Source organism: Bos javanicus, chromosome 3 (assembly GCF_032452875.1).
Source record: "Bos javanicus breed banteng chromosome 3, ARS-OSU_banteng_1.0, whole genome shotgun sequence".
In the NCBI taxonomy this organism is placed as follows: Eukaryota; Metazoa; Chordata; class Mammalia; order Artiodactyla; family Bovidae; genus Bos; species Bos javanicus.
In genome coordinates, this window is record NC_083870.1 from 78,773,965 (window position 1) to 78,791,080 (window position 17,116).

The following is a 17,116-nucleotide window of genomic DNA, read 5'->3' on the forward strand; positions in this document are numbered from 1 at the left end:
AAAAGTGAGAATAATGGTGGTGGTGGTGCTCCCCCAAAGGAAACTGGTAAGGTTATCAGGTGGAGTATAAGGGCATATTGAATGGCAGGATGTTATCCGTATACCATAGGCACTGTGAAAATACCCGTGGACAGGCTAATTATGGAGCTTTACAATCCATGTCATCTTGGGGATTACCATAGAAAGCTGCCTAGAAGGTCTAATGGGATGTGTTGATGGTCTATAATTTTCTTAAGGTTAACTGGCCACAGATTAAGTCACACTGGCCCATTGCGTCTTCCTTGGGTTACTGGTAAGTCTCTGTGGAATTTCTACACAGCAATAATTATATATAGGTCCAGATAACAGTGGGCAGGTACACATTTGGAGCAAAGAAGTAGTTCTGTGAGAAAATGTGAGGAGGAATGATAGTCACTGTGGATTCCACCTGGAGAACAGGGGCAGGTGCAAGGATTTTTGTTTTCAAAGACCCAAAACCTCTGTGGGAAAAGATAAACATCTCTGTCAACAGGGGACCAGGAATCATTTGCTTTTGCCTTGAAGGCTTTTTTCTCCATCCATTAGCAATCTTGGTTGGTTTTGTTCAATAAAATCTTAATGCCTATCTGTTTCATTTAACTCAAGTAGATACAAAAAACTCCACAAGATAACCTTGAAATACCCAATGAACTTCTTAATTCAGTAACACACACTACACCTCAGTTGCAGCCAATGAATTGCTTGGTATTTGGAAAATACTGATGAAAAAAAAGTAAACAATGGGTACTGGCCCAATTTTGCAGAGGAAGAAATTAAAACAATATCAAATCACCCAATTAATTAAGATCCCTTATATAGTGCTAGTATTGAAGATGATGCCAGGTTATCAGATATTATTTTGAGTAAATATCACTCATGAAATTAGAAGTTTTAAATTGGAAGGAATAATAAAATAACACACCCAGTTGGTAAGTGTTTTCCATGTGAACTGTGAGGCGAGAGGCATCTTCAGGCTGGCAAGGTTCATCCATATAAGACACTGTACTCACAGAGCTAAAAGCAAGGAGAAAGCAAATTTTAACAGTTATGATCACAATGGTAACAAAACACAATGTTGCTTTTCGCAAAAAAGTTATAAGTTTTTCCTCTAAAAAAATTTCCGGCAAGTCTCATGTAGATATATCCCGGTAAAATATTTAAAGTCTAAAACATTTTAGAGATGGAAATATTACTGGAGTAGAGAGTTACTTGGAACAAGTCTCAATATAGTGGTAGAAACCCAGTTCAGTGCCTGGGGCCTTTGATTATCATGAAAGTATTCATGGATTGTTCCATTCGCAGGGTAACAGAGTTTGTAGAGTGGGCCCTCCACATCTGTGGATTCTAGAGTTATGGATTTTGTTTGGTTAAATCCATGGATATGGAACCCATGGGTACACAGGGCCACCTGTATTTCGCCATTTTATATAAGGGACTTGGGCTTCCCTGGTGACTCAGTGGTTAAGAACCTGCCTACTAATGCAGAAGATGCAGGTTTGATCCCTGGGTCGGGAAGATCTTCTGGAGCAGGAAATGGCAACCCACTCTAGTATACTTGCCTGGAAAATCCCATGGACAGAGTGGCCTGGTGGGTTACGGTCCATGGGGTTGCAAAAGAGTTGGATATGACTTAGTAACTAAGCAACAAAAATAAGAAACTTGAGCATCCACAGATTTTGATATTCACAGGGGCTTCTGGAACCAGTGTTCAGTAGATACCGAGGGATGCCTGTATGTGTTTTGAAAGCTACTGGCAGTATATATGCTTCACGTTACTCTCTCCATATACACTTTGTTGTCGTTCAGTCACCCAGTTGTGTCTGACTTTTGCGACCCCATGGACTGCAGCATGCCAGGCCTCTCTGTCCCTCACCATCTCCCCAAGTTCGCCCAAATTCATGTTCATTGCGTTGGTGATGCCATCCAGTCATCTCATCCTCTGACCCCTCTTATCCTTCTGCTCTCAATCTTCTTCATATATACTACTGTATGTAAAATAGATAGACAATGGAAATTTGCTGTATAACTCAGGGAACTCAAATTGGGGCTCTGTAACAACCTAGAGGGGTGGGAAAGGGTGGGAGGTGGGAGAGAGGTTAAAGGAGGGGATATATGTACATCTATGGCTAATTTATGTTGATATATGGCAGAAATCAAGCCAATATTGTAAAGCAAATTATCCTTCAATTAAAAATAAATAATTTTTTAAAAAGGAGACTGTCTCAAAAACAAACAACTATTGGCAATTCTATGACAGGTGCAAAGGCTTTCCTCAAAGTGGACAAAACTCACAAAGGGACTGGGGATTATACAGGGAAGCTTAAAATGTTGGGAAACAAGTTCTCTACATACATGGGGGATTATAAAGAGTTTATTATTAAATGTACCTCACAAAATCCCTTTAGCAGAAGAAAGAAAACTGAGAAACCCCTCTACATGATGACAGAAACCGCAATTCACCCAAACTATCATAATCAATAAGCATCAATCACCCTTTCAACAGTAAGAAAGGGTTTTGGCTTGGTTACCAAGGCAATATAAGCTTATCCAGGTGCTGAACAGGAGACCCAAGTGAAGAGGAACTCCTAAAGGCTCTACAGCACTGCTTAATCAGAGGAAATTCAGCTGTCACTAAAGGCAGTCTCAGGTCTCTACCCCAATAATCTCCACCTGTGAAAATGGAGGTTAAACAGATGTCATTTCAAAGGAGATGAGATAATAGTGTGTGTGTGTGTGTGTGTGCGTGTGTGCTTTCAGAGTGACTACTTTTCTAAGAGGCTACATTTTTGCTTTAATTAAATGAGAATAGGATATTTGTTCTTAATCTTTGGGGCTTTTTTTTCCTCTCTGCAAGGAGTTTTAAATACTTAATTCTGAGTTGTTGGGAATTAGTGAGCTTCTTGCAAATTGCTATTTTAAGAAAATCATGGACATTAAATTTAAAAAATCCTTTAATACAATACAATTTACACAATAAATTAAGGTTTACCCATCTAGCCCAAGAAAGTGATGCAAGACATTATTATGGCTGCTTTTCCATGAGGGATTTCTGGATTAGAGTTAGTCTTCTTTCTTGTAACACCTGCTTTCCTCAATTTTCTGCTGCCCTTTGAAGTAGCAACCAACCTGTTTAGCCACACTGGCTGCAGGTGTTGCGGGCAGCACCAAAGTGATAGCTTCTGCTTGGAAAACCCAATGTTGCATAAGCCCCTTGATTCTAAGATAAGCCAGGCTGCCCCAATATTGTATATGCTACTTTTTATTTTCCAAAACATTTTCCATCAATTATCTCATTTTATCTTTAAAATATTCCCTTTACGTAAGTAAGAAAGACATTTTTCTGCCCATTTCAGTGATAAAGAGAACTAGACAAAGGGCTTAATGTCATACATAAAGGAAAAGCAGACTTGAATTTCACATATCCTATTTACCTCTCAGTGACAAAGTTTTACATATGATCATATCTGATATAATGGAAATAGGGGCAATGACTTCCTGAAATAATTAATTGCTGCAATTAAAATTTACCTTGCACAAACATATAAAGACCCTATTTTTTCTCTACAAAACACCATATTAAAAACTCACAGAAGAAGTTATAGGAAAAATTCTGAGAGAATTAATGCAACTAATTCAAACAGCAGGGGCCTGTTTATAACTGGTGTATAGATATGATGGCAAGAGCTCAGGAGCTATCTTGGCTCTTGGGATGACCTTATGGATAATGGAACAAAAGCTAGAAAACTAGGTTCCTGAACTATTTTTTCCAGACTTTTTTTTTTTTTAATGCAAGAGAAAATATATTTCTATTTTGTTTAAGCCAATGTTTTTTATAAAAATATTATAAGAAGCATTAGATATAACTGATACAGAGTTTGGAAGTAGGATGTCATAATTAACAGAGCACAAAACTTGGAGTTAATTTTGTGAAAGAGATGGGGCTTTCAGGAATGAGATTTCAGATATTTTGCTGAAAACCTGGCTTCCTTTATCATGCAGAAGGAAGATATTAGTCTATTGATTTCTGTACACTGGAAAGACAAAAACTTCAAGGAAAGTTATAGGAAAATTTTACTTAAAAAAAATCCTATTCATGATATCTTTTGAAACTGATACCTGAGAGTTCTCACATTAGAAGGAGATCGTTTGGAAAAAGGGAGAGAGAAAAGAGAATAATATGCTGAACAGAAAAAATATGATATCTACTGCTTGAAAAAGACAAAAGAAGACATAAAATATTAAAAATACTTGGAGTTATCAATGTCAGTTCAGAACATTGACTCAGAAGGACTTGTACATATTTCCTGTTGGTAAACAGCTTTATTCAAGCCCTCTGAAAATTTTTAAGATAAAAATGTGAGATGCTTCAAAGAGCAAATTTGTCACTTTAATTACCGGTACTGTATCACAGCACAACAAATTTACTGTGTATATTTCACAGTGTTACAAGAGGATGAATTTCAGTCATCTATGACCAGGCCTTCCCTAGTTTATAATAATAATCTTTTTAGACACCTGATCTCACTGCAAATGGAATGCTGTAGTTGATTTTTTTAATTTGAAAAATGTTTTTGCTGTCTATGTGTTTCATGAGTGTGTTGCATTTATGGAGGAAAAGGATTTCAACTGGCAAAATGTATCCACGAGAGTTGTAAAGTTTTAGGAAAGAAGGTAGGTTTTAGTAAAATCAGGAAAACTGAAAGTCTGGAATAAGCTGCTGGTAAAAACACTGAAGAAATCAACTAATATTATTCTAGAGAAAAGAGTAACAATTTGTATTCAGTGTAAATGTCAGTTAATACTTTGAATCACATATACTATTGCTCAGAATAGACTTGGAATTAGCCTGAATGTGGAAACAGCTGCATGAAATTTGTCCACAGTAACAAAAGTAATCCTCCTACATTGTATATGTGTGTGTGTGCTCAGCAGCTGAGTCATGTCTGACTCTTTATGATTCTATGGATTGTAGGCTCCCCTGTCCATGGGATTTTCCTGGCAAGAATACTGGAGCCAGTTGCCATTTCCTCCTCCACAGGATCTGCCCTACCCAGGGGTTGAACCCGTGTCACTTAAGTGTCCTGTATTGTAGGCAGATTTTTTACTGCTGAGCCACCAGGGAAATCCATATTGTATATAACCCTCCTGTATTGTAACTGATTGACGTTGGAAACGTCCCATGCCAACCCAAGAGCCTGCGTTCTGATTATGCAGAAAAGAGCCCCACACAAAATAGCTAAGGAGTTAGAATGTTTATATTTTTCATGAAATTCAGTTTTCCTGAAGACATCTTACAAATTTGCATGCTGACCATTTCTTGAATTAAACAGAATACAAGGCATGTCTTATTTTTATGATGGTTGGAGATAGAAAAATAATGTCAATTAAATCTCACCAGCTATAATACCATCTAATTATTATTAAGAATTCATTTCCAGCTGTTGCTACTGACATTATTTAGTATTTTGAAGCTGTAGTAAGATATAATATTTGAATAGATAGCTCAGCCTTGTAGTTATCAGTTTAGTAGTTTAAGAAGGTCAGACTATCATCTCGTTCTTCAATTTGTAACTGTGAAAGGCTTCAAAGTACCATATTTTGAATGGTATCATAGCATTAACCTTTTTAAAAAATCTGTTATTAAAGTCATGTGCTGCCTCCCAGTGGAGATATTTCAGAGTGCACAGAGAAAAAGAAGGCTTCAGGGTATAAACGTGTACATTTTTATTTTCTTCATTCTTTCAACAGATATTTATTGCCCATAACATGGCAGGCAAAGTGAGAAGTACTGGTAAAATTTTTAAAAAAATGAGAGTCCCTGTGCTAGAGAAACAAGATGTAGAAAATAAAATATGCATTGAAACTCACTTGGGAACTTGCTACCTCAAACGTCTATTGATATTTTTATGAATGTTATGCTTAAGATCAAAAGCATAACAAGTCTTCCCCCATCAGTGGAAGGTACAAGTTGTCTGTTAAGGTGATTTAGTTGTGTGGCTATTTAGTTTGTAGCAAGGTTGCCAGTACTTTGGCCATCTGATGCAAAGAGCCAGTTCACTAGAGAAGACCCTGATGCTGAGAAAGATTGAAGGCAGGAGGAGAAGGGATGACGGAGGATGAGATGGTTGGATGGCATCACTGACTCAATTGAAATGAGTTTGAACAAACTCAGGGAGATAATGAAGGACAGGGAAGCCTGGCATGCTATAGTCCATGGGGTCACAGAGTTGGACATGACTTAACATCAGACTGAACAAAAACAAAGGTTGCCAGACTTTTACATAGTTTTGAGATATTTTATTCACATTATTGGTCCTATCTTACAAGAGAAAGGTTATAATGGAGACAAAAGTCAAGAAATATTTTCAAAAATCAAAGAGGAGATAAAATGCCATGGTATGTGTTCCCGAGGGATACATATTTTAGGAGGAGGGATGATTTTGAAGGACAAAGAATGAACCATGCAACCTGTGAAAATTCTAGCTCTGGAGTGATTGATCCAGGAAAGGTGACTGACAAAGTAGAACAATTTTGAGTGGGTGAATACAAAGTCAGAGTTTGTGTCTGAAGCCCATTGATGAATCCCTTCATCCAAGAGAAGGTGAGGTTAAGATCAAGAGCAGCTGATGAAACTTGTGATGCAGCTCCTGGATGAATGCACAGTTCACAGTTCAAAGTCACATTACCCTTGGCAATCATCAGAGAGGTGAGGCTGAGAGCATGGGTGCCATGGTTACCTCTGCAACCCCATGGAGATCATCTAACCCAACAAAGGTTCAATACAAATGATGATGTTCTTCTTTTTCTTTTTTAAATAGGTGAACAATGGAAGGTTTCAGCAAGAAAGTAACATATAACTTGTTTTTAAAATTTGAACAAAACTTTTTTTTTTTCTCTAAATGTATCTTATGTCTGCAAGATGAAAGCTCTCTGTCACTCTGGACTTAACACATACACGGACCTGTGAACCTAACCCGTTTGTGTTCAGGAACTGGTGGTGGTGGCGGCGGCAGTTTAGTCGCTAAGTTGTGTCCGACTCTTGCGACCCCATGGAGTGTAGCCTCCTAGGCTCCTCTGTCCATGGGATTCTCTAGGTAAGAATATTGGAGTGGGTTGCCATTTCCTTCTCCAGGGGATCTTCCCGACCCAGGATTTAACCTGGGTCTCCTGCATTGCAGGCAGATTCTTTACCAACTGAGCTACGGGGGAATAATATAATAATTATGCATTCTACCATCAAAAAATATTTATTAAGTGATGGCTATGTGCCAGGTACCATTCTAGGTCCTTGGGATGCAGAAAAAAAAACCCATAAACAAAACAAATTAACAATCAAACTAAGATCTCTACCCTTATGGAACCTAGTGAGAAGAGACGGAAAGAATATAATAAAATACTAAACAAGTTGTTTAGTTGCTAAGTCATATCCTACTCTTTTGCAACCCCATGGACTATAGCCTTCCAGGCTCCTCTGTCTATGGGGTTTCCCAGGCAAGAATAGTGGAGGGGGTTGCCATTTCCTTCTCCAGGGGATCTTCCTGACCCAGGGATCAAACCCATGTCTCCTGCAATGGCAGGCACATTCTTTACCACTGAGCCACCAGGGAAGCCCATAAGCACTCGCTCAGTAGTGTCCGACTCTTTGTGACCCGTGGACTGTAGCCTACCAGGCTTCTCTGTCTGTGGGATTCTCCAGGCAAGAGTACTGGAGTGGGTTGCCATTTCCTTCTCCAGGAGATCTTCCCAACCCAGGGATTGAACCCAGGTCTCCCGCATTGCAGGCAGATGCTTTACCATCTGAGCCACCAGGGAAGCTCATATACTGTGTTAGATGATAAATGCTACACGGAAAAGGAGATATTTGTTAAGGGAGGCTGGAAGCGGATGGGAGAGAGGTGGTTGTGTTTTATTTTAAACAGAATGATCAAGATATATCTCCCTGAGCCAAGAGTTGGAGGAGGTGAGGAAATGAGCCATGTGGATGTTGGAGGGAAGGGTGTGTCAGAGGGAGGGAAAAGCACATGCACAGACTTTGAGGCAGAAGGCTGCCTGGTATTTCTGAAGAAGTGCCTACAGGCCAGAATAGCTGGCGAGGAGGGAGCAAGCAGGAAGGTGGAAGGATGGGGTTTCCAATGAGTCAGGTAGCTGAACCATGTAGAGTTTTGTGGGCCATCTTAAAACCTTGGCTTTTACTTTGATAAAGTGGGAGCCTTTATAGAATTTTGAGCAGAGTAATAGCAAAATCTACTTTATATTTTACAATAACTCCAAACGCTCTGTAGAGAACAGGCTGGTATCCCTGTGAACACAGGGATTCCAGTTAGAAAGCTTTTATGGTAATCTAGGCTAGAGACGCAGAGAAGGCAATGGCACACCACTCCAGTACTCTTGCCTGGAAAATCCCATGGACAGAGGAGCTTGGTGGGCTGCAGTCCATGGGGTCTCAAAGAGTCAGACATGACTGAGCGACTTCACTTTCACTTTTCACTTTCATGCATTGGAGAAGGAAATGGCAACCCACTCCAGTGTTCTTGCCTGGAGAATCCCAGGGATGGGGGAGCCTGGTGGGCTGCCGTCTATGGGGTTGCACAGAGTCGGACATGACTGAAGCGACTTTGCAGCAGCAGCAGCAGCAGGCTAGAGATGGCAGTGCCTGCTATGAATGAAACTGTCTCTTTGAAATTCATAGGTTGAAGCCTTAACACCCCCATGTGAGTGTATTGGAAATAGGGCCTTTAAGGAGGTGATGAAGGTTAAATGAAGCCTTAAAGGTGAAGCCCTACACTGATAGAACCTGGGACCTTATATAAGAGGAAGATATAGCAGGGTTCTCTCCTCCATGCAAAGACACAGTGAAAAGATGGCCATCTGCAAGTCAGGAAGCTGGCTGTCACCAGAACCTAACCCAGCTGGCATGTTGATTTCAGATTTCCAGCCTCCAAGACTGTGTGGCTTACACAACAGAAGTCTGCTGTTTCACAGTTCTGGGGGCTAGAAGTTTGAGAATTGGTGTTGGCTGGATTGTTGGCTGACTTCTGAGAGTCGTGAGAGAAGGATCTGTTCTAGGCCTCTCTCCTTAGATGGTGGATGGCTGTCCCCTCCCTGTAACTCATTTCCTTCCAACTCTGTTTGTGTCCAAGTTGCCTTTTCTTACAAGGACACCAGACACATTGGATTAGAACCCACCCTAATGAACACATTTAAACTTAATTACCTCTTTAAAGACCCTGTTTCCAACTAAGATCACATTCCGAGGTTTGTGGACTAGGACTTCAACATATGAATTTGGCAGGAGTAGTGGGGTATACAATTTAGCCCACAACAAATACAAATACTTTCATGAGATCTCCAAGTTCTAGAGTCAGAGAATCACAGATTATTTGCTCTGATATCTGGGAATTGTGATACTCTGGCCAGTCACTCTACCACACAAAAACCTTAATTTCCTCAATATATAAGGAAAATAGGGAATTTATATCCCTATTTTTTTCTAAGTAATGTTAGATTTCTTCTCTGAATGCCTATATAAGCTTTTATTCCCACTAGCCATGCCAACATTTGATATTAGTCTACCTTCTCATATTTTGCCATTTGGATGGGTGAAATATGGTATCTTGTTTCAATTTTTTGAAGCATTTTTCTCATTCCAAGTGAATTTAAGCAACTCTTCACATTCTGCTTTGCCATTTTGGCTTTGCTTCTGTAAATTGCTATTTATCTCTTTTGATGATTTAAAAATTGTTTTCCTGTTTTTTTTTTTAAATTGTTAATGTGCATAAATTTACAAATATACATCTTTTACTGGCCTATAAACTGTGTCTATTGTATTATTTTTTGAAGAGAAATGCTAAATTTTAATATAATTGTATTTATCATTTTTCTCTTTTTGCTTTATGGTTTTAGTTTTTCACTTTGGAACTTAAGAAATCTTTCCTTCCCAAAGAACACAAAGATATTTTATACTTTTTTTCTATTAGCTTCCTATCTTTCCACATTTCAGGCTTCCACCTAGAGTCTACAATTTAATTGGTGTAAGAATTCAGCTTCATTTTTCCCCCTTCATAGAGTAAGCTAGCTTTCTCCCAAAACAATCTATTAAAAACCCAGCATTTCTCCTTGTTCACATACTATGTTCTATATATTCATAGGTCTAGTTCTAAAGTTTCTATGTGTTCCATTGATCTATTTGTCTGTTCTTACACCTGTTTGTTTATTCCTACATTCATTATTTTTACTTACTACAGCTTTGTGGTACATCATATCTGATAGAGTAAATTCCTCTTCTATGTTCATTCTTCAAAGTTAACTTAGTTACTCAGAATTCTTATTTATAAAATTTAGAAATGCTTTATTGAGCTTCTCAAAAAGTACAAATGGGTTTTGATTGAGATATATTGCATTTGTAAATTAATTTGAGAACTACTGATGTGTTTTGGTGTTAAGCAGCTTCACCTATGAATTATTTCTGCAGTAATTCGTATCTTCCTTAATGGGAATGCCTTTACCTGGAATCACATTCCCAGGACAGTTTTCACAAAGATATCAATGCAGGGTTTTGCACAAAGATGTCCCACATGGGACTGTATATCTTGGCAGGGAGTGAAAGCCAATTTGGGTGTTCATCCCTAGGGAAATGTGTAAGAACATATGTGATGCAAATATCAAGGACTACTATGCAGCATTAAGAAGCAAAGAGCTAGATACCCATAGTGACATGGGTAAATACGAAAAATAAAAATGTTGAATGAGGTATGAGATTGAGAAAACAAAATGAGGTTTATAGCACAATACCATTCATGTCTTTGTTAAGTACTTGTTCTGTAATGTTTTATGAGAGTCAGTCCCAGGTGGTGCTAGTGGTGAAGAACCCGCCTGGCAATGCAGGAGACAAAAAAGATGCAGGCTTGCTTGCTGGGTCGGGAAGATCCCCTGGAGAAGCAAATGGCAACCCACTCCAGTGTTCTTGCCTGGAAAATCCATGGACATAGGAGCCTAGTGGGGTTCAGTACATAGGGTCATAAGAGTGGGACACAACTGAAGTGAATTAGCACACAGCACTGGTGAAGTCACAAAGGGAGTCAGAGAAGGGGTTCATGAAAATACAGTTTATTATATTCACAGGTCCTAGACAGGAGAGACATGACCTGCCACACAAGACCATGTGGAAAAACACTACAGGATCAGTGAGCAGAAGACAGGATTGGGGTTCCCCAGGGAAAGGCAAAGTTGTGCAGGAGAAACAGTGCAGGACTGGAGAGTCTGAATAATTCCAGCGAGCTCTAAGCTAAAGGTCTGTCTAGTCAAGGCTATGGTTTTTCCTGTGGTCATGTATGGATGTGAGAGTTGGACTGTGAAGAAGGCTGAGCACCGAAGAATTGATGCTTTTGAACTGTGGTGTTGGAGAAGACTCTTGAGAGTCCCTTGGACTGCAAGGAGGTCCAACCAGTCCATTCTGAAGGAGATCAGCCCTGGGATTTCTTTGGAAGGAATGATGCTAAAGCTGAAACTCCAGTACTTTGGCCACCTCATGCAAAGAGTTGACTCATTGTAAAAGACTCTGATGCTGGGAGGGATTGGGGGCAGGAGGAGAAGGGGACGACAGAGGATGAGATGGCTGGATGGCATCACTGACTCGATGGATGTCAGTCTCAGTGAACTCCGGGAGTTGGTGATGGACAGGGAGGCCTGGCGTGCTGTGATTCATGGGGTTGCAAAGAGTTGGACACGACTGAGTGACTGATCTGATCTAATCTGATCTGAAGCTATAGGAGAGGCCCTCCTTGCCTGGTACTTGGCAATGGGATTAGTGCATGGATGTACATGCTCAGTTGTGTCAACTCTTTGTGACCCCATGAATCGTAGCCTGTGAGGCTCCTCTGTCCATGGGATTTTCCAGACAAGAATACTGGAGTGGGCTGCCATTCCCTTCTTCAGGAGATCTTCCTGGCCCAGGGATCAAATCTGTGTCTTCTGAATTGCGGACAGATTCTTTATCCTCTGAACCATTGGGAAAGCCCCTACTGATTAGGAAAACTGCCTCCTGGGATGTGTTGGGGAACAGAGAGAAGAGGTCAGGCTCTAGACTGGTTAATCTGCATATCAAAGGCACATTCTTTGTTGATAACTTGACTATTTTTAATTATTGACTAGACTGGTAAGGGGTAGGGGAGTTGGGGTATGGATGTCTCATCTGTTGAACCGTGAACTTCCTGATGTTCAAGCTTGTTTTAGAAAAGGCAGAGGAACCAGAGATCAAATTGCTACCATCCGCTGGATCATCGAAAAAGCAAGAGAGTTCCAGAAAAAACATCTATTTATGCTTTATTGACTATGCCAAAGCCTTTGACTCTGTGGATCACAATAAACTGTGGGAAATTCTGAAAGAGATGGGAATACCAGACCACCTGACCTGCCTCTTGAGAAAGCTATATGCAGGTCAGGAAGCAACAGTTAGAACTGGACATAGAACAGACTGGTTCCAAATAGGAAAAGGAGTACGTCAAGGCTGTATATTGTCACCCTGCTTATTTAACTTATATGCAGAGTACATCATGAGAAACGCTGGGCTGGAAGAAGCACAAGCTGGAATCAAGATTGCCAGGAGAAATATCAAGAACCTCAGATATGCAGATGACACCACCCTTATAGTAGAAAGTGAAGAGGAACTAAAAAGCCTCTTGATGAGAGTGAAAGAGGAGAGTGAAAAAGTTGGCTTAAAGCTCAACATTCAGAAAACGAAGATCATGGCATCCGGTCTCATCACTTCATGGCAAATAGATGGGGAAAGAGTGCAAACAGTGTCAAACTTTATTTTTGGGGGCCCCAAAATCACTGCAGATGGTGATGGCAGCCATGAAATTAAAAGACACTTACTCCTTGGAAGGAAAGTTATGACCAACCTAGATAGCATATTCAAAAGCAGAGACATTACTTTGCCAACAAACGTTCATCTAGTCAAGGCTATGGTTTTTCCTGTGGTCATGTATGGATGTGAGAGCTGGACTGTGAAGAAGGCTGAGCACCGAAGAATTGATGCTTTTGAACTGCGGTGTTGGAGAAGACTCTTGAGAGTCCCTTGGACTGCAAGGAGACCCAACCAGTCCATCCTAAAGGAAACCAGTCCTGGGTGTTCACTGGAAGGACTGATGCTAAAGCTGAAACTCCAGTACTTTGGCCATCTCATGTGAAGAGTTGACTCATTGGAAAAGACTCTGATGCTGGGAGGGATTGGGGGCAGGAGGAAGAGGGGATGACAGAGGATGAGATGGCTGGATGGCATCACAGACTCGATGGACATGAGTTTGAGTGAACTCCGGAAGTTGGTGATGGACAGGGAGGCCTGGCGTGCTGTGATTCATGGGGTCGCAAAGAGTTGGATACGACTGAGCAACTGAACTGTCTCATCTCTCCCTAGCCAGAAAAGTTTTCTAAGACATCAAATGTCATAATACACATAAAAATTAAAAAATATACAGTATAATATTTAAACATCTGTAGTCTGTGGTATGGGGCTTCCCAGGTGAAGCTAGTGGTAAAGAATCTGCTTGCTAATGCAGGAGACATGAGAGATGAGGGTTTGATCCCTGGGTCAAGAGGATCCCCTGGAGGAGGGCATAGCAATACACTGCAGTGTTCTTGCTTGGAGAATCCTATGAACAGAGGAGCCTGGTGGGTTACAGTCCACAGGGTCACACAAAGTCGAACACAACTGAAGTGACTTAACACTTACCACTAGTCTTGTAGCATACTGAGTATTTTGCACATCAGAATGGGTGCCTCTTGGGAGATGAGAGTGGGACTGAAGATGAGGAAGAAGAGGGAAAATCAGGCAAACAAGAAACAAGGGATCCCACTCATGCTGGTGATGACAATGTGCTATGCAATGCCATATATTTTCAACTCAACTCTGCTCCTGAGATAAATAAGATAATAAATGACATAAATGGGGATAATAAAAATATCTTCTTTACGTAACCAATAGGATTTTTTTGAGATTCATATGGATATTGTATGTGATGTATCTATTGAGCATAACATAATATTAGCTATTGTTGTTGATGTTGTTTAGTCGCTAAGTCATGTCCGACTCTTTTGTGACCCCATGGACTGTAGCCCACCGGGCTCCTTTGTTCATGGAATTCCCAGGCAAGAGTACTAGAGTGGGTTGCCATTCGCTTCTTCAGGGGATCTTCCGGACCCAGGGATCGAAGCCAGGTCTCCTGCATTGGCAGGTAGATTCTTTACTGTCTGAGCCATCAAACTGAAGCCACCGGGGAAGCCCAGTATTAGCTATTATTGTAGTTTAATTTAGGAACATGGCCAACGCAGTTTCTCAAACTTCTCTCTCTTTGGCGGGAAGCTAGGTCTCATCCATATCTTCTTGGGAGCTTTAGTTTGATTAAGATGGCAACTGAACTTATCAGAATGAAGAAACAGGCCAGGCAACATAATTTTTAACCGCATATAGCGACTCAAGTAGTATAGGTTGGAATCACAGAATAAATTCATCACATCTAAAATGGTTTGTTCATTGCCTTTCCCACCAGATTATTTATGTGTGATTTACTAACTACTCATTGCTCAAAAAACATTTATTTGAAATAAAGAAATGAATGAAATCTTTTCCATTTTTTTGCAGAAAAATGACTACCAGGTGATTTTCAGTTTAAGTGAAAAGTGAGCTTCTCCAGAGAAGAATAACCCTACAATTAGTCACCTTTATATACCTAACATTTGGCACAGAGTTGAAGCTTTATAAACCTTGAATAAATGAATAAGTGCAAGAATTTAGTGTGACAACTAGTGTGTTAGATGCCACCAGTGGGTTCAAGCAGAAGGATGTGGGATCTATCAAAACTCTGGTTCATGACATCATGTAATTTTGGTTTGAGGCAAGAGACATACTCTTCAGCCTTCAGCCTTAGGCCTGATCTACCAGTTGAACTATTGGCCTCAGAGAAAAGAAGCTGGGATATCAAGTCATATGATCCTGGGAAAGTAACTTAACCTCAGGCCTCTATTTCCATTTTACGGACATGAGAGCAGTACATCTGTTCAAGGACTCTTTGAAGGCTGCCAAAGCTTGCTTCCAAAAAGAAAGATGTCATTGTAAATACCTACTCTTACCCATGGATGGGAAATAGAAGGTTCTGGTGAATGAGTAGAAGAGTTTCATTAATGCAAGTTACACATAGATAGCCAATTTTGAGAGAATGAGAATTTTTGACTATAAACAAAAGCCCATTTTATCACTTGTTAATTCTGTAGTTTGGGAACCTCACACTCTCTAACCATTTGTTTCTTCATTTGTAAGAGGAAGATGATAATAGCATCTCTTTCATAGAAAGAGCATCATGCATACTTAGTACTTATATGCATACTTAGTATTTAGTGGTACTTATATACATACTTAGTACTTAGCAGCAGCATACTTCAGCACACACTTTATACTATTGAAATTAATCTATCCAAAAAACTGTTTTGCTATAACTTTCAAAGGAAAGACATCTGCATTTCCAAAAACAACTTTAAAACAATATTGCATTTGATAGTCACTGAGCATTCAGAGTTTTTCTATTAGTTGAAGACCTATTTCATGAAGAAGAATCACCCCTACATCTGGCCCCTTGCAAGGATGAAGACCATGGAAAGTAAGTGGGAGTTAAGGTTGGCAGGCAGCCTCCTGAATGGCCTCTGCATTGTAGGAGTGCTTGGAAGCTGTTCATTTGCTATTTAAGAAATAAAAAGCTCCATTAGAGGATCCAATCTGAATAATTTGTTTGAGAGTCCCAATTTCTAACTTTGAAATATATCCAAATAACGATCACTGAAATGTTTTTGTTAGTAAAAATTTTTTCCTACTGTGTTGCTAAAACTCTTTTCATGTTCTTGTTACCTTTTAATTTATATTTCTACTTTATCAATAAAATAATGAAAGTGAAAAGTGGAAGTATTCCCTGCTTAGTCGTGTCCAACTCTGCGACCCCACGGACTGTAGCCTGCCAGGCTCCTCTGTCCATGGGATTCTCCAGACAAGAATACTGGAGGTTTTCTTCAACCCAGGGCTTGAACCTGCATCTCCTGCCTTGCTGGAAGATTCTTTACCATGATTTTTAATTCTCCAAATTGGGCCATGTTCTGATTCTACATCACTTTCTAATTTGCTCTGAAGGAGAAGAAGTGAATGAAAATTATGCAAGTAGGGATGGTAGTTTAGTTTTTGGATGAGAATAGTGTATTTTAAATCATAGCACCAGGATATATGTCAGATTATTATTATAATATTTTATTCTAAAAAATTGAATTTGATCTAACAAGTATTTAAAAATAATTTTTAAAACTCTTACACAAATGTTAGAAATAGCAACCAAATTGACTTAGGATCAGAAGATCCTATAGAGGTTAATTATTCACCCATCTTTACGTCTAACGTACACTGAGGTTGCTCTTCCTTTATATTTCCTATCTGTAAGAGAGAGAAATTGTATAATACTTGTAATTCACAAAGTCCAGGGTTGAAAAGTGGAATTTTGAGTAAGTGCATTAGAACATTCTGAGAGCAGAATAATTTGGTTTCAGAATTTGAATGGAAGTCTCTTCCAGTTCTTCTGGCTTTGTTCCACCAGACACACCAGCTCCTGCTTCACAATCATGGAAATGAATATGCTACATCTTTCAATCCCTTGGAAACTCTTAAGAAGGAAAGTCTATTACATAAATTATTTGATAATTTATCAAATTATCAAATTGCATTGGATACTTTGTTTGATTTTCTTCCCAATAGCAGTTAAAAAAAAATTCCATGAAAGTATTAAAAATTAATTCATCTTTTTTAGGAGAGCAAATGCAATTTGTAAGCAAAAGACAAAAAATGTATTTTTTTGACCCACTAATTATACTTTTGGGAAGAAAACAAGCAGAGACTTCTTACATAGTAACAAATTTAAAAAGTGGAAACAAACAAATGTTCAATAATTGGAAAATGGTTAGCTAACCCAGAATTATAGGCTGACAAAAATATTATGCAACTGTTTAAAAGGATATGGGCAAAGACTATGACAATACATTACAAAATTTGTTTAAAATAATGCTAAATGCA

At 39.4% G+C, this 17,116-nt stretch overlaps 1 protein-coding gene across 1 annotated transcript in view; it reads right to left on the bottom strand.

Moving 5' to 3' along the window:
- The window catches only part of DYNLT5 (dynein light chain Tctex-type family member 5), a 29,738-nt gene that overhangs the window by 9,946 nt on the left and 2,676 nt on the right, over window positions 1-17,116 (bottom strand). Inside the window, exon 3 of the mRNA XM_061411683.1 lies at window positions 941-1,032. Within this exon, the coding sequence (XP_061267667.1) occupies window positions 941-1,032 (92 nt within the window). The remainder of the gene's footprint in view (window positions 1-940; window positions 1,033-17,116) is intronic.